At 44.6% G+C, this 18,524-nt stretch overlaps 1 protein-coding gene across 19 annotated transcripts in view; it reads left to right on the top strand.

Annotated features, from left to right (window-relative positions):
• EIF4G3 (eukaryotic translation initiation factor 4 gamma 3) overlaps nucleotides 1-18,524 on the top strand; it is a 1,568,346-nt gene that overhangs the window by 803,396 nt on the left and 746,426 nt on the right. For all 19 annotated transcript variants that reach the window (XM_085608969.1, XM_085608978.1, XM_085608977.1 and 16 more), the window contains one exon: nucleotides 13,392-13,459. In XM_085608969.1, coding sequence (XP_085465095.1) covers nucleotides 13,392-13,459 — 68 coding nt within the window. The remainder of the gene's footprint in view (nucleotides 1-13,391; nucleotides 13,460-18,524) is intronic.

Genomic DNA, 18,524 nt, shown 5'->3' with positions numbered 1-18,524 from the left:
GCAGGGAGACTTCAGACCTTACTGCTCCGATTTTGGCATCCAGTGCATTTCGTGATTCCACAATAGTGGCCAGGAGTGCTGCATTGTCAGGTGTCGTCCCGCCGGTATCTCCTACGGCGGCCCTGCCGGGGGGTGGGTGGGGGGGGGGGGGCGTTGTGTAGAGGTCGACGGTACTTTGTTTAGGGCCGGCTCCGCCCTGCTTATCTTTACCCATAGTGACTGGGAAGGCTCTACCAGCTACCGGACAGCAGGCTGGCGGCCGGAGTTCGTCAATATGGCTGTCTCTCCTCGCGGTGTTATTGCACTCGCCCCCTTCTTGTCTGCGGCGGGGGATCACCCACGGGCTGGGCCTCACGGACTCCAGGCCACTCCAAGCTGCACCGAGCCTAGCTCGGCCGCTAATGCAACCTGAGGCGACCGGCCAAGCGGGCCTCCTACCGGGACCCAGCTCGACGGACCCTCGACCCGAGGTCCTCCTCCACAGGATGACTTGCGCTGATCAAGTGATGCAGGCAACCCCGTCGCTTAAATATCTCAGGGGGTCACCCTCTCCTACTAGACCAGGTACCAGGCCAGTGGGGTTCACGGGGCCAGCCAAACTCCCCAGTGTCCCGTTAGGGCACCCCTCTGTGCCTCCGCTGTGCCGGATTTCAGTATGGTGGGGTGCTGCATAACAGGGGTCGAAGAAGTGAGGTTTGCACCCCGGCCCAGCACCTCTCACCGGAGCAGTGCACTAGTGGCCCAGAAGGGGCACACACTCACCGTCTGCTCAGCGGATGTCATGCAGCATCCCCCATGGGGCCCACCGGGCGTGCCCTTGCCTTGTTTAATTACACTGGCCCGAGGCTATATCAATGTCTGGGCCTTCGCACAGGAGGGATCCGCTCTACTTGCCTCGGCTCCCTCCGCCGTGACCCGGGGTCTCTATGCTCCCAGCTGGATTTTTCTTGAGCACCGGACAGCCGGATTCCGCTGCAGTCCCGCTGAGCGTCCTCTCCTGCAGATGCCGCGAAGCCCCCTCCTCCCGCACCGGCCACAACGCTGCTATGACTCACTTTCTGGGGCCTCAACGTCGTTCCCGACGTCCAGGGCTCCCCTCGGCCACAGAATGGCCCCTGAGGCGGGCGCCGAGGCAGTAGGCCTGGACCCGCACCACACAACAATCAACACCATTCTCGATTCGCGGCTAATCCTTGGCGCATCCACTCCCCAGCCGCTCGTTGATGCCTCCTGACGTCAGGGAGAGTTCAGTCGTTCCACTTGAGGCAGGATTTAAGGCGGATTATAAGTTTTATGGCGTGGGCGAGAAGAGCCTCGTTCGAGTGCGTCTGCCATGTTGGCTATCCTAGCCACAAACCCCCCCTAGACCCCCCAAAGAAATGTTTGATGCAATTTTATCATTGTATTTATACGTTTTCCATTATCTTCCATTATAATTAATTTTTCAAAATTGAAATGAGATTGTATTTCTGTCACAATTTATTGCTCTCATGTACAATGCGATTCAGCAATTCTATTCCCTTCATGAAGGGTACATTGATTTAAGAGATTTTCGACAATTGTTAGTGCCCTCTGCTATCAAGCTAGTCGCCAGTAGCACATTCGTGCATCCCCATCATCATAGATAAATATTTATTCATTACCTATAGTCCTTTCTTGTGAATGCTCCAATAAGTGGATGCTTGTGGAGGCATGTTCATTACAGCAATATAGCTCCTTCTAAACTTTTCCCGTTCTTTATAATTGAAGGTACATTTATCTATTGGACTATAGTCTGTTCAAACTCTGTACTGAGTCTTTATCATTCTACACAAAATCAGGTGAGTCTAAAAAAAAACCTGCATTTAAACCTCTTGGCGAGGTATTGTATAATTTGAACCACTGTGCTTCTCCTTTTAGTAAGCGTTTGTTCCCAGTCCCCCACGATTTCCGTTCAGGTACTACTTAAGAGATTTCCAATTTGAGCAGAATTACAGGGTGGTTATGCTCCATGAAGTATTGTACATAACATGCTCTTTCATCTCTCATTCTGATATTACTTTTATGTTCAACAATTAAATATTTTATTGGTCTGATGATTTTACCTACTGGAAGTAATCCATCTGGGCATTTGATGCAATATACACAGACGTTTGAGTTAAATGTAGAAATAAAATGCTTAAACTCAATTGATTCTCCAGTGTTTGGGTGGTATACCGCATTCCATCCTTTGACATTGTTAAAATCTATAAATTGTATGATTTATGTTCCTGTTTTCAATATCTGCTGTCTGGTATTTGTTAGTGCAGTTTGTGTGAAGTCATTAAATATACATTTCTTGTATTCTTATAAGTGAATATTGGTTGTGTGAATGCTCTCCAGTTCTCGGTTTCTTTGTAACATTCCACAATATTTATTGATTTTTTTTTTTTTTTTAATGATCTGTCAACTTGCTATAAAATATTTTGATACTTGAACCATTTGTCTATTCTTATGTTGGATTTGTGCTAAGCTTTAGTGTTTCACTATGGAGGTAATCATTAACTCAGTAGTTGTAAGGGAGACGTCACTTGTTGTTTCCGGTGAGAGTTTTTATAGTGCAATAATTTCTCCTGTCTATGCTTTAAGTGAAAACTCTTATAGAGATGTATCTTTTTTTGTATTTTCATTGCACTTACTGTGTGTTGTCCGTGCTATCTGTAAAAGTTATTGTTAACTTATTTGATTTAGTTCATAGAAATTCTTCTGCAGAATCTCCTTGATTCTTTCCCTCATTAGGGAAATATAGTCTGTGAATCCATCCTACATTTTTAGGCCTTCTCTTCGTTCAGCTTGTTGCAATATATGTTCAATCCCCAGTATTACAGATGTATTCTGATGCATCCTAATAACCACAAATTCCTCACCTTGTGAAAATTCCCAGGACTCGGACTGGATCAGGAAACTTTAAGAGCAGTGATCAAGTGCACTGATAGTTGGCATCTTTCTGCCCCATGCCAATTTTATGCTCTAGAACAGTGGTTCCCAAACTTTTGACTCCTAAAGACCCCCATTGAGTCCCTACTGGAAGCCGGGGACCCCCAAGCAATTTGAATGATTTAAATTTCAAAAATTAAAACAGTAATTCGAAGAAAAAAAACACACGTGCACACAAGACTAATACTCAAATTACTAAGGATTTTAGTATTTTATATTGAAAGAATTTGCAATAAAGGAAACATTTTATTGGGAATGTTGGTGCAGCATCTCTGTGACTAACTTTTAAATGGTTGGTTTTATTTCGCAGTACGAGGCTCCTGCCTGGGCGAGACTGGAAACCCAAAGCAGCCCTTGCAAATGTTTTCAGACCAGTCCCCATACGGTGCACTCAAATGCGGGGAGTGAGCCTGACCACTACAAAGGGGGCTTTAGGAGGCTCTCCCCCTCAAAACATTTAGGAAACAATGGTGCATTCTACAGCACATTTATCATTATATATTGAACTGTATTAGCTTTTTAAGAATAGTAAATGAAGACCTTACTATGAACCAGGATGTGACAATCTTTGTTGGGATTCTCCAATGATTCCCTTATTATCACCCTCCAACAGTGCTTCTCATCTCTTTTATAGCCCCTCTGTCACATATATTTAATTTGTTTTATAGCATCTCTCATACCATTGTAGGAAGGACACATTCAAGATGCTCATGCTGGTGCAGGTCCTGTCTGCCTTTGACCCAGGAAGGGGGAATTGTACTGGCAGGAATCTTATTTCCATACCCCCATCCCGCAGGCCCACAGGCGCTACCTGCGGGTCATGGTGGACCAGGATTATTTTCAGCTCACAGATCACCCTTTTGGTATTACCACTGCCCCTCTGGTGTTCACAAAAATTATGGCAGTGGTCACAGCACACCATCGGAGGTTAGAGATACCAGTCTTCCCCTACCTAGACAATTGGTTTTTGGATGCGGGTTCGGCCCAGGTAGTTGTCAACCACCTCCAGATGACGGCGTAACTCCTAACTCTTTGAGGTTCACTATCCACTTGCCAAAGTCACACCTGCCTCCACATATGCTTCTGTTAAATCAGAACCTTTCTGACAATTCAACTGCCAACTGATGGGTTTCTTTGGAATGGCACCAAGTGCCTTAATCCGAAGAGATATGAACCCTAATAAAAAAAAGAGACACTTAGTAGTATTGCAGCAGGTACACCAGGATAACCCCCCCCCCCCCACCCCCAAAATGTGATCTCTGTGCCAGATTCCCCCATAAGCACTCACCATATAAAACAACTCTGTAGTATTGCAGGGTAAACTAGTTAAATCTGATTGCTACTGATATCCAAAGATAAAGTAAATAAGGTTCCATTAATATAAATACTCCCAGAGTGAAGCGTAAATAGCAATCTAATAATAGAACGGAAATAGACAAATGTTATAACACAGTTACAAAATTCTCCCAATGTACTTGACTCAGTTCATCAGTGCTCTGACCTTTAGCCAGAGATATCCCTGTTTGCCGTATGTGAAGCACATTGCTCATGGAAAGGGACCCGGAAGCTAGCACGTGTCTCACCAACGTCTGATTGTGACAGCAGAAGGGTTCTGGGAATGCGGTATAGCCACCAATAATACGGGTGTTCGATGGCATAAAAACAAGGACAAGGAAACACGAGGCATGACAAGGAAGGGAAAGGCATGACCTGTTAAATAAAGCCTAATAACACAGACTGACACAGAGTTGCATCCAATACTGTCAAGATACATGAAGTCCAGGAATTACCAAGAAAAACTAGACCTCCGCTCTCACACAGAAGAGCGAAGGAATCCAGGGGGCGTTGACCAGACAGAGAACGCCAAGCACCATTTACCATATGGGTGTGGCTTAAATACTCACCGCCCTCCCTCCTCAAAGCTCAGCCTCCAATTCATCCCTCAAGCCTTGCAGGAGGTCGGCACAGTAAGAAGATCCCGACACACAGACACTCTGTATGTTCCTGTTCTCCACTATAAAAAAGAAAAACACTCTGTGTCAGTGCTATTTGTAAAGCGGGGCATAGGGCGGGAAAGGTTCCAACCTTGCGGTTTACAAACAAGCTGCATGCCTCTGTCATCCCTAAAAGATTTATGGTACAAGAGGCACGAGGTGTAACAAGTGGTAGCTAGAGGATCGTGATTAGGACAGTGGATGACTCCTCTCCCTATATTTGACAGTTGTGAGGAATTCATTTCTTCAGGGCAGGGTAGGCCATCAGGGGGAGCTAGCGATTAGTGGTCTCTGGTCTCCAGCGGAAGCGCGACTCGCTTGGTGTTGATGCACTTCTTGCCTACTGTTATTGTAAGGCTGATGCAGGTTATTACAGACGGCACCACCAGACGTCTGCTAGACTCCTCTGAAAGTGGCTGGACCACTAGGGACTTTAGAGATATCGTCCCGTGAACCACTTGGTGTAATCACACCACGAGCTCAGCTGCTGATGTCAAGTGGACTATGAATGTCTTAAGACAACCCTGGCTTGAGCTTTTCGCCACCGCTGAGAAGATGCAATGGCAGCATTTTTGCACATGTAGTGCCCAAGAATGCTCTGTCCCTGAGATGCATTTTGTTTGGAGTGGAGCTCGGGACTCCTCTGTGCCTTCCCAACTCTTCCTCTCCTGCCCCGGTGGTCTTTCTTGCGGCACCGTATTGAGCCAGTCGTGTGGTACATGGAAGTCCTTGATATGGGCATCTGTCAAGCTGCCACTTCAGGAGGACTTTCTGTTGCTGCAGCAAGGCTCCTAAGCCTGCTCAGTTTGCATCTCAATGTTTGGAGATTGATCAGCTGCAGTTGACCTATTTTGACCATCCTCTTGAGGTCAGTGATGTCATCTTGGCAGCAAGGCAGCCCTCTACAAAATTGATATGCACCAGTCTTTGGGAACAATTTGTGACTTTGTGCGGCACCCATCAAATTGACTCGCTGCAGGCCAAGTTGTCTGGAGTTTTGTGGTTCTTTTTGTCTTTGGACCGGCAAGGACTTGCTTTGGGCACAATGAAAGGCTATTTGTCAGCTTTTTTTTGCAGTTGCTGTATCCGACCCTTTTATTTAAATCACCTTTTGTTATGAATTTTCAACATTTTATTTCCTCTAAAATCCTTAGTCATACCACAGTTTGACTTGAATTTGTTGCTCACTTTTTTATGTCTTTTGCGCCCCTGCACAGTTGTCCATTGAGAATTTTAACTCTGACATCGGTCTTTCTCATTTCCATGACATTGGCTAGGTGTGTGAGTAAACTGCAGGCTCTTTCTGTTAACCCAGCTTATCCAGTAGTCTTCCCAGATAAGTTGGTATTGAGGACCCAAGCTCTTTTCTGCCGAAAGGTAACCCCACTTTTTGTCTGACAGGCAGTCCCCCTCCCAGTATTCTTTGTTCCACCTCATCCCTCTATGAAGGAAGAGAGGTTTGATTGTTTGAACTCTAAAAGAGCTCATAAATGCATCATACCTGAGATCATTCGGTGGACGTTCAACTCTTTGTGAGGTTTTCCAGGCCACAGAAGGGCAAGGCAGTGCACAAACGAACCATCTCTCAATGGATTGCTCTCTGCATCAAGATCTGCTATGCACAGGCTTCGAAAAAGCAGTCAGAAGGCTTACAGCTCATTCCACCACAGCCAAAGCTGCTGCACCTGTATTGGTATACAGAGTGCCTATCGTAGATGTTTGTCAGCCTGCTATGTGGACGTCTGTACACCTGTTCGCAACAGTCATGTCTGTTGAGAGGGGCACTTTGTCCCCCTCTGACCTGCACGACTTTTAGGTTTCAGCCAGATCACAGACCCACCACATTGGGAGGTACTGCTATGGTATCAGTTCACAAGGTGAGGGATCTGCTGTTAGATGTATCCTTCAGAAGAGTAGGTTACTTACCTTCTCTTAACCATCTATATGATGAATACTCTGTCTAACTGCAGATTCCTCACCAGACATTCAATGTCCATTTTCTGTGAACTCAACTCTTTTTCTATTGAAAAAGATATACATTTAGAGATCTGACGCTAGTTATGCCAATTTGCCCACGAGCTCTGCATCTGAGAACGCAGACAGCCATGAGAAAGCAACTACGTCACCGTGCATGGCGCACTGCTAGTCACTTCCAAAGTAGAATGTCATTTGCGTGGAGCCACACAGTGCCACCTGTTGGTGAGCAGGAGTACTTCTTTGAAAGTCTCCGGATTAGTATGTAGCCAGGGGAATATTTGCAAGGTACTGATGGGTAGATAGGGTACCCACCTGAAAGATCGTTGCCAAAGGTATGTGACTTGTTATTTGTGCATACGGATGCTGCATGCGACCTGTCTCTGTTGCTGAGGTTTGCAGAAAGAATGTCTTTCCCCCCCACTGAAAGTCATTGTTCTATAGTGTGACATGCAGGAGTTGTTAAACATATGCTGGATTTTGAATTTCAGAACCTTATTTTAGAATGAACCACTCCAGGCTTTGTAAATCCTCTTCATGGGGGATAGATGTATATAGTGATGACATCAACAGTCCTGAATTGTACTGCAAATAATGTGGATGAGTTGAAGTAGATGTTGTGGAGGTAAAGAAGTTTTGGTGCAATGGGGACATTTAGGTGTGATTCAAGTGACTTTGAGACTGAGGAAGGGGTCACGGTAAGCAGGGCAGGTAATGGATAAGGGGCAGCAACTCTGCATAGTAATTGCTAGGTATCAAATAGAATACGCTCTTTAACAATCAAATCTCTATTTTTGGACCAGAGGACCAACAGCTGATTCGTCCAGACATCCTTTGACACCTTCTCAGTCATGCCTTCAGGCTTGACTCTTGACACCAGGCATTTCTGGATGTCTTCCACTGAGACAAAGCCCTTCGGTTCATCTATCACTGCATTCACCTTCAGCACAACCTGTAACACCAGCCCATAATGTTGTATACTCAGATAATAGTCGTGAAGAAGGGGAAGTAGACAATTATACCCCTCAATATTAAGGTGCAGAATGGGAAGAATATGTAGTACCATTATCTTGAGATGCAACTCACCCTGCTGCTGACTTCTTAGGACGACATAGGAAGATTTCATAATGTAATTGAAAGAGCATTCCAAAGGCTTAATTGATCTAGTCCAGCAAAAATAAGACTTTCCTCTAAATGTTTAAGGAACCTACATGTTAAGACATCAGAACTATACCTATTATTGATCATCTGTGATATGAGGGGCCATAGGTAATGAAAAATCGAGCCATGGTAATGACAGTTTTTTCAAGACTGGACAAAAATAATACGACCCAGGGGAGGATACTTCTGTTTGCTTGATTAGGTATGCTCATGCAGACTCAGTGATTATGCAAGTACCTCAGAGAGGATGCAGAAACCCCTCATCTCCATGCTCTGCACCTCAGAGAATGCAGAATGCTGGATAACATGAGAATAAGGATTTCTGCTTCAGCTGTAGCTTTTATCAGAACACCCTAAGCACTGGCAATCCTTTATGATCCAGTGGCCATTGTGGTTGGATATTAGGCCATATCTTGACTAACTGCCACAGGCCAAAAAAGCTAAGCGAAGGCTATTTTTCACATGGATCACTATTTTCCATCATCAGCAGTCGGTGACACTGCCATGGACATTGCCGCTGCTGATTTCAGGTAGCTTGCAGGAGAAGCTGTTGTATACAGACAAGGATGATTGTGGACTACATGTTCAAAGTTGAATCCTGGATGTGCCCTATGTTGAGTCCTTATTTAGAGTGAATGTTATTGAAGCTCTGCAGTCCATTATGCAAGACCCCTCATAGTTCTTCAGCAGGTTATTGAAACCTTTTTGAAGGGTCTGATGTAGGAGTTAGTACTCACTGAAGCGAATATTAATCTTACAGATACCAGCCATATTATCTACCTCAGCAGCCCTAATACAAACATATGCACAACAATACAGGGTACCACCAACAGCTTCCTATTTGAAACAGGCTCCACTTAGACAACTTTTTTCAACTAGTCAAGAAGCCTAGAAAGTTCTAGGTGATAGTGAAGTCTCTTGGGTGACGGTCACAATAATTGCTCTTTGATCTCTATTTTCTTGTGTTGTGAGGAGGATTTCCTCTTGTTACATAGAATAGTCAAATTTAACTGATTTGTTGGGTACTGGTTTTAATATAGTACTCCCACATACAAAACCCTACCTATTCCACCACACAAGAAGCCCCATCAACATCTTCGTGTTATGCTGAGATCCTCACCATGTTGAAGAGAGGAGTGACGGAGACGGTCCCCATATCCCAGCAAAATGTGCTTTTGTTTTTGCCACCTGAAAAAAATCGGGCAGAAGGAAGCCAATATTAGATCTACAGCAACTAAACAAGTTGCTAAAAAAACATTTAGCATGCTATCGCTCCAAGACCACCTTCAGCTCCTAAATAAAAGGGATTACTTGAAAATCTTGAACCTCTTGGACACATACTTTCCCATCCCTATCCACCCCAAACATGGAAAATATCCAAGATTCAAAGTGGCTGGTCGCCATTTTCAATTAAAAGTACTTCCATTCAGCCTGAAATCTGCTGCTAGAATATTTGCAAAATATATGGTGTCAATCAGAGCATATCTCAGGAAATGAGGCCATCAAGTATTCCACTATCTGGATGATTGGCCGCCAAAGGAAATTAATTCATTACTACAAGTGCCTCTATGGGACCCTGTCTGCAACTCTTCAACACATTAGCTCTTAATTAAAACAAGGACAAACCATCCATGATTTCTAGAAAAAACATTACATTTTTAGAGGCAGTATAAGAGATGGTTACCAAGCCTTCCTGTCCAAGGAAAGGCTATCACAACTCACCATCCAGGTCAGAGTAGACAGGCAGGATTTTCAGGACGTCCTCAAGAAGGAATGCTTGTTCCGAAACTGGTCATCAGCACTGTGGCAGACTCATCAGACCTAGCTGCCTATGGTCATTGCTGTGAAATGTGCTTGAGACAAAGTTATTGGCTGAGACTTGTTCTGCCACTGCACTGATGCTGTAGCATGTTACTGGTATCTGAAACTGAGCGTGCCCTTCTGATCCTTCTGCATCTTACTTGCGTTCCTATTCACCTCCTAGCTCATCTCTGAGCAAAGGCCATTTTTTGTCATAAAGTTAGAATTCAATTGGTGTGGGTAATTTCAGCCCTTCAGCATTTGTCCCTCTCCTTGATAATGGAATCAAGGCAATATCGGCCCCTAATGTCACAAACCTTGGAACATGACACAGGTTAGTGGGGTAACTTTTCTGTTCCTCCTGCTTTCAGCCAGAAAATCTAAATAGTGTTACCCAGAATCTGTGGTTGAACCTCTCTGCCTGCTGGCACCATTTGCCTATGTTTGAATACAAGGTTGTGCTTGATCTCGGACATCGCACCCCAACTACGGAAGGTCCTCAACATCTCCTTCAAAACAGCGACATTCCCGGAAAGCTGGAAGCACACCGAAATCAACGCCCTCCTCAAGAAGCCCAAGGCGGACCCCAGGGACCTCAAAAACTTCCGGCCCATCTCCCTGCTCCCGTTCCTGGCGAAGGTCATTGAGAAAATAGTCAACATACAATTGGCCCGTCACCTCGAAGACAACAACATCTTGGACTCGTCCCAGTCCGGATTCAGACGAAACCACAGCACCGAGACAGCCCTCATCGCCGCCACAGACGACATCAGGCGCCAACTAGACAACGGCGAAACAGCCCTCATCCTCCTGGACCTGTCAGGCGCCTTCGACACGGTCTGCCATCGCACCCGAAAGACACACCTCCAAGAAGCCGGAATCCAAGAGAAGACCCTCGACTGCACCACGTCCTTCCTCTCTGACAGAACCCAGAGCGTCTGCCTCCCACCGTTCCGATCCGAAGCCACCGACATCATCTGCGGCGTCCCCCAGGGCTCATCCCTCAGCCCGACGCTGTTCAACGTCTACATGGCCCCCCTCGCACAATTGGCCCGCCATCACGACCTCAACATCATCTCCTACGCCGACACCCAGCTCATCCTCTCCCTCACCAAGGACCCACACACCGCCAAAACCAACCTTCACGAAGGAATGAAGGTCGTCGCCGACTGGATGAGGAGCAGCTGTCTGAAAATGAACTCGGACAAGACGGAGGTCCTCATCCTCGGACCCACACCCTCAGCCTGGGACGACTCCTGGTGGCCGACCACCCTGGGAACAGCACCGACACCCACCGACCATGCACGCAACCTAGGATTCATCCTGGACTCCTCCCTCTCCATGTCTAAGCAGGTCAACGCCATCTCCTCCTCCTGCTACAACACCCTCCGCATGCTACGCAGGATCTACAAGTGGATCCCGACCGAAACAAGAACGGTGACACTGGCCCTCGTCAGCAGCAGACTGGACTACGGCAACACACTCTACGCAGGAATCCCAACAAAACACCTACGACGACTACAATGCATCCAAAACTCCTCCGCCCGAATGATCCTCAACGTCCCCCGCCGCAGCCACATCACCCCCACCTGAGAGACCCTGGCTCCCCGTCAACAAGAGGATCACCTTCAAGCTCCTCACCCACGCACACAAAGCACTCCACAACGCCGGACCAGCCTACCTTAAAAGCAGACTCAGCTTCTACACCCCCACCCGCCAGCTCCTCTCCGCCAGCCTCGCCGCTGTCCCCCGCATCCAACGAACGACCTCCGGCGGCAGATCCTTCTCCTACGTCGCTGCCAAGACCTGGAACACCCTCCCTGCCCACCTTCGGCAGACCCAAGACCTCCTCGCCTTCAGAAGACTCCTCAAGACCTGGCTCTTCGAGCAGTAGCGGCACCCCCCTCCCCTCAGTGCCTTGAGACCCTTACGGCTAAGTAGCGCGCTTTACAAGTACTCTGATTGATTCATTGATTGTCTGTAGACTTAACCATGAGAAATATTATGAATGGCATCTGTCGTGTCTTTTCGACAGTGTGGCTACTATACCATACATAAAGGTCGCTTGCCTAGAAGAGCTCCTTATTATCCCATCATTAATGGTACTTCAAACATGCAGAACTAGTGCTACAAATCTAAAGTATGGGATGATTGTCATTCAAGAAATTATTTAGAAAGAAAAAATCCCTAACTCCCATGTGTCGACTGTACATTTTTACAACAAATAGTACGTAGTTACGTGATGTGATGAATGGGCATAGTTTTGAGGATTATAACCAGTTTATCGTCAAATTCCCAAAATAACGTGAATTCCGACAGCGTAGTTCACACTTTGCCTAGCCATGCCTTTATTTAATCCCCTGTCTTTTTATTTGGTTTCTGTACATGCAAATCTGTTAAGTTGTTGCAATACATATACACAGTCTGAGTTACAAATCAAACAGTGTGCAAAATAGCATGCCTGTCAGAGCGTAGGCAACACCACAGCATATTTCCGTGCACTTAGCCCTCTGCGAAACTAAAGTTTGCAAGGACTGGTATCTTGAAAAAGGACTAGCAGAAAGCCGCAGATAAAGAAGGGTGCTGGGGTCCACAGAGCAATTGAGTGCAGAGGTTTATGCCCAGACATACCTTTAAGGATCCCCACAAGAAGACTGGACAAGACAATTGCAACAAACGAAGAGTCCACAGCAATCATGCAACACAATTAGGTCTTTAAACCTAGCTCTTTTCATATTCTTTCCACAGTCGAATGATTTTCTATCTCAACGGTTCTTTGCTTTTCCCATTTTTGCATGTGATCAAAGACATTGAGGGTCATTGTGAATGTCAGGCTGACGGGAATCAGCAGAAAAGGTACTGCTAAACAGGAAGTATGCGGGAGGATGATGTGAGGCATACCATGATGGCTGTTCACTACCCTGAAAAGAAACAAAAGGAATGGGGAGGGAGATGAAGGGTATGATCTGTTTCCTAATAGTTGATGTCCATTGTTAAATAGATGGTGCCTATTTGTGGCTGTATGTTCTTATAATAAAATCCTTACTAAAAACTATTTACAAAAAATAAAGTTTCTGTTAATCATACATGACTCAATAGAGAGGAATTATCTAGTGGTTTGTGGGTGGATAGGGGGTTGATTTAGTCTGTTTCTGGGTGTGACCTCTCCTGTTTTCGGACCATCTTATGCTCCTCCTTGTCTGGACTCTAAAATAATACGTATTTCCTTCTTGCAAATCTAACGCTTGTTAGGAGTTGCGTTAGCCTTGAGTGAAATCACATGTATTCTGTTCCTGCTTCAATGTGTTTAATTATTTTAACTGTGTAATCTAATGGTTGTGTGTGCATTTAACTCTTGGTATGATTCTTCAGTCTCATGTCTTCATTCTGTTATAAAAAGTACTTGCTTTTTAGAAATTGCAAATAGTTTTGTTTTGAGCAGTTTAATACATTGTCATTGAAGCACATGTTGTCTGTTATTAACTTAAAATATTGAAACCCACACAGCACTCTCTGTACCAAAGACGTGGAAGAAGCCAAAAGACCATCCCCAAAGTCCAGAGAAAGAATTGGAGGTAAGAGGATAAGGATCAGAAACGTGCTTATGTAGATCAACTTTGGTTCAAAATATTATACTTCTACAATTCTTTGTGTTTGTATCTACTTTAGTGACAGATGTACGTAGTCAATTATCTGTCATACCGATTGGATAATCAGAAATAAATAAACACAAGTAATGAGCCAAGCACAGAAAATAACAGTATTCAGCAAATCTTGTATCAGCAGACTGTCCTATCCAGTTCATATCTTTTGTGGCACCGTGATAAAATCCCAACTATTCCACGTCTTAATCCATAACTGTTTATATTAATATGTTGCATTAAACTTATATTCTAACAGTTTACATTTGACGATTCATAGGTTTGGCTTCTTGGGAACATACATCCAGGAATACATGTTAATCAGGGATAAAAGCTACTACCACCGCTATAAATGACACACATTAAATTCAAATTGCATTAGTTTTCTTTGTTAATTAGAACTACCTCCCTTATAAGGGCACCAACGCTGAGACAACAGCAGTGCACACTGCAAATACACGAAGTAGATTAATTACTGGTTTACAGAACTAAACATTTTTTTGTTAAATCAACTACTCAGTTAAAAGTAAAAATCACTAAATACATATTTTGTCTATGCAGCTGGATGATCAGTACTCGTGCAAATGTATTCAGTTTCCCTCACACTTCAGCAATAATCTTTGAATATTAAACTATTTTAATGTAGCTTCAGAATACTTGACTACTACCAGGTGGACCGTAGATCCCTTCTCCTCAAATGATTGTGATGGAATGCTAGAGTAGAGGACTACTATCCCAAATGTTGGATAGAGGCAGTGCAGTTTCCATTTATCCGTGTAGCCTATTTACTTAATCAGAAGAAAATTCACCTTCACGAGAATATCTGAACTCTGTTCAAGAAAGTAGATTACGTCAGTGAGGCAAAAACTCGTGCCTTGATATTCACTAGAAGAGCTTAATTTCGATATCCCTGGGGTTGACCTAAACTATATAGTCGGAGGAAAATCCAGAGATCATCTGCGTCAGCGCCAAAGGTTACAATATTTCATTTCACTTTTAACTCCATCTTGAGCGTTAGATATAATAAAGAAATGTGATCTGAAATCTATTTCCTAACTGGCTCATCTAGGAAAAACCCACGTTTAGATATTTCCATTACATCAGAATGTACTCTTCTGTGCTTTTGCAATTTTGATAGTTTTAGTTACTGTTTTAGATTTTGTGAAAGCAAACGTGATGTTTTAGTTATAATCTTGTGTATTTTATATTCTGATGGTAATATCTGCAGATTGGTTAGCTCGTTAATAATTCAGTATGTGAATTATAATTAATATTCCAGTTACTGACAAGGACCCTGAAAATGTTTTTACACACTTTTACTGCACAAGTCTAGAATTGCCATTGAGCGATGCCGTCCATGTTACACCACATATGAGAACGGATCTGCCGTCCCCCACCCATGAACTGCCGTCCCCCACCCATGAACTGCTTTTTTTTTTCTTTTCCGTGTGTCTGGATTGTAAAGTATCCTCAGAGCTGTGTTCAGTGGTTACACGTATCGCCTTATCTGAAATTCTTTTTGTTTTGTCTTGTTTTCTTGTTTTATTTTACCTCTTCCCACCTGTGCAAAAGTAATTCAGATTGCAAGTGTCCTAAAGGTAATGGAAAAAGTTAACCCCCTGGGCCACGGTTTAAGTGCTGCTTGGGTGTCAAGTCTATTCCTCACCTCTGACACACCTTGATGTCCTACTCTTATAAGGAATGAAAATGGACAGCTTGGGAAAGCCAGAGAACTTGCAGGCACAATGATTGGTGAGCAGGATTGCTGACTCCTGTTGAGAGGTTGAGGCTACAACTAGCACCAGAGCATAAAAAGTAATAAGTCTTGGAACAAACCCCGTCCTACCAGGAACAGGTATTTCCATTGTATTTTCTTTTATGTGCTACTGGCACCTTTTATGGGTGACTAAATATCCCAACTGTGGAAACCTTTGGACCGCACAGCCCCCTTTTAGCCTGTACACAGTATGGATTTAAGGTTCTCATGCCACGTGTCACAATTCTGCTGTGCTGCTTAAATTCACTATTAAGGGGCTTATAGAGAGGTTGCTTAAAGCTGTGGTGTTTGGGTATAGAAAGGCATCAAGAGCAGAAGCTGTGTTGTGAGGTAGCCAGAATAAGATGCTGTGTCGACTTGACTGTTCTATGGCGCCATCTAGTGGTTTCCTTGGTAACGTTGCTTATGTACAAGGCCTCTTAGCACCTTTAGCTCCAGAAGTCTGGTCTAAACTTTTTTCTATCCAATAGAATTGGAAAGGATTCATCCAAGAGGAGCATTATGATAGTTGTTCAGTCTAGATTTTGCAAAATTCAAACCCCTTCAGTAGGTGGTTAGTGAACCTTACACATCTTGCAGGTTTGAGCTGAATGATGGTGTGGCGGTCACAGCATCAGGGGATTATGAATCTTTCATACCCCTCATGACAAAATCTTCCTTCACTTTTAAATTGAACTCACTCATCGACTGAAGAGAGTATTGTTCCTAACAAGGTTACTGATATTCTGTGCTAAGGGCCAAAGGATGAGAAATCTACTTTAACTTTTGCGAAAGCCTTTAAGATTGTGTTTGCAACCAGCTTCAGTGCTTGTGATTTTCAGATCATAGGTATTAAAAATTCAAGTCTATGGTGAGCAAGTCATTCTATCTTCCAAGTCTTCAAGTGGCAGAACTCTGTAGTTCATGCAGATAATAACACAGAACTAAAGCGATTGGATTTGTGGTAAAGTTGTTTTTTTGCCTCTTTCCTTAGCTTTGCGCTTCAATCTTTGTCATGATCAGGCAGAGCAGATGAAATTAATTTTTCCCTACTCATTTATGCAGCACAGCCTTGACTAGATTTGTACTTTTACAAGGGGGATGCCTACCTACTTTACAGTGAGGTTTCAGTCCTGATATCTCTCTTTCACCGATGTTCAGCCCAAGTTTTTGGGTACATTTTTCGACAGGGAAATGTTGAGTGAGCAAATTGAGACAGCCTGCTGGAACTTAAGGGCTTTCAGCAACAGTAAGGCTTCTGTGCTCCACTAGAGTAGAGTTTGCACTCAAAATAGTTTACAAAATCAGATCCTGGACATGTTTATGACCTCCTTGTTGTGTCCCATTATTTGCATACAGGAATTATCACAATGCTTCATACTTGAGCGTATGTAGCCTGCCCCTGTGCTGCCTTCCTCTTCCGGTGCCCCGCCAGTCCAATTATCATTTTCTTCAACTTCCAAGTTTGAGATCTGATCCTGCAGCAACTAGAACACAAACTGAAGTCAAATACCCCTCCCTCAACATAATAATAGTCCTAGATTACACAAAATGAGGTCAGTGCTTGATTCTGTTAAACAAAATGTCAAAGCGATGGGACTACAATATATTCTGCTGTTTGCTATTCTGAGTGATTCACCTGTCAGAGACTTTCGTCAAATCTCCTTAACAGACATGGATATATATATGGGTTGAGGAGAGACCCACTCCGGCAGACATGATTCTTCATTCTATGAGGGGGCAGGCAGTTGAAAAAGGTGGGAGGCTGCAGCAGAACAGGGTAAACCGAAGGGGAAGGCCTCACGCTTGGAGACACTGGGCTGGAGCGAGGAGCAGCCTGGCTCCCTTTGACCAGCTGACACTGTTGCATCACATGGGCTGAGGAACATCATCAGCTTCAAAGTTAGAGTGTAACCATGATATCACAGTAAGACTGGTCGAAGTTCAATTGTGCTCTCATCTACATTAGTCCGCAGGTCTATTTGCCCGTAATTGACTGATCCCCAAATGGCTTCCCTCCTCCCCGATGCACTACTAAGATTGCCCGAACGATGCCCTGCATTAGGCAGTTACCTGGCTCCCGGGCTGCCCCCCAGTTGGCGGTTCCCCTCACCTTCCTCATTCCTATTCGCATTATATTCTTCTCGGGGAAGTACACAATTGCATTTAATTAAATTCAGCAAGCCACAGCCCTCTTATTTATATAGATGACCCACTTAACTGCTTCACATGGAATGTCAATGACCTACTTCACGAGGTAAAACAAGGAGTCATACTCAAAAGAGCTCAACTCAAGGTCAACATATTCCTCCAGGATGGGCAATGGTTGTAGGTGCCTCAGCATTACAGCTTCACTGAGGCCTACCGCACTGGCTTTCATAGGGGTTCTAGAGGTGTTGCATTGTTAATTAACACCCTCCTGACTATTCAGATTGAACACGTTTATTGGACAAGCTAGGCAGATACAAATGGATTGACAGCACTCTGAGGATCTCTGTTGATAGTGTGCTCAGTACTTTTGCCGATCTCGCTCTCTCAGGCATTTCTTACCCAGCTGAGCACAACCTTACCCTTTGCTCCTGAAGGACTTATGATTATTCGGGGGGATTTCAATGGTCTCATGAACAGTGATCTTGGCAATGCAGGTCCCAGTTTACAGACAACACCATTATCAGCTCCACTTGAGCCTATCACTAGTGCTCTTTGCCTATGTGACATCTTGAGACACTGCAATCGGGACAGGGGGCGGCTTTACCCTCTTCTCATGTGTGTAAATCCTTCTCTGGTCTTAATTACTTTTTCAATCAATCAACCAGGATTTATAGAGCACTGCTATTCACCTGCCACGTTATCCAGGCGCTGAGGGCCATGCTGTTTTGGTGCAATCAATTGAACAGCCAGGTCTCGAGTCCCTTTCTGATTTCTTAAAGTGGGAGTGAGGCCCGGAGGGGGAGGCCGTTCCAGGACTTAGTGGTGAGGTAGGAGAAGGAGGCAGGTGCGAGCGCAGGTGTCTGTAGGGTTGGTGAAAGATCAGGCAGTGGTTGATGTATGCTTGTCCTTGATTGTGCAGGGATTTGTAGGTGTGGGTCAGCAACTTGAATTGACATTGCTTGTGGACGGGGAGCCAGTGGAGTTTCTTCAGGTGTGGGTCTGTTTGGGAATGTTGAGTACGAGTCTGGCCGCTGAGTTCTGTATGGTCTCCAGTCTCTTCAGGAGGTGAGTGATGACTCTCACGTTGAGTGC

This window comes from Triturus cristatus, chromosome 1_2 (genome assembly GCF_964204655.1).
Source record: "Triturus cristatus chromosome 1_2, aTriCri1.1, whole genome shotgun sequence".
NCBI classification, from domain to species: domain Eukaryota; kingdom Metazoa; phylum Chordata; class Amphibia; order Caudata; family Salamandridae; genus Triturus; species Triturus cristatus.
The sequence above is the reverse complement of the archived record's forward strand: the minus strand, read 5'-3'. Positions and strand labels throughout refer to the sequence as shown.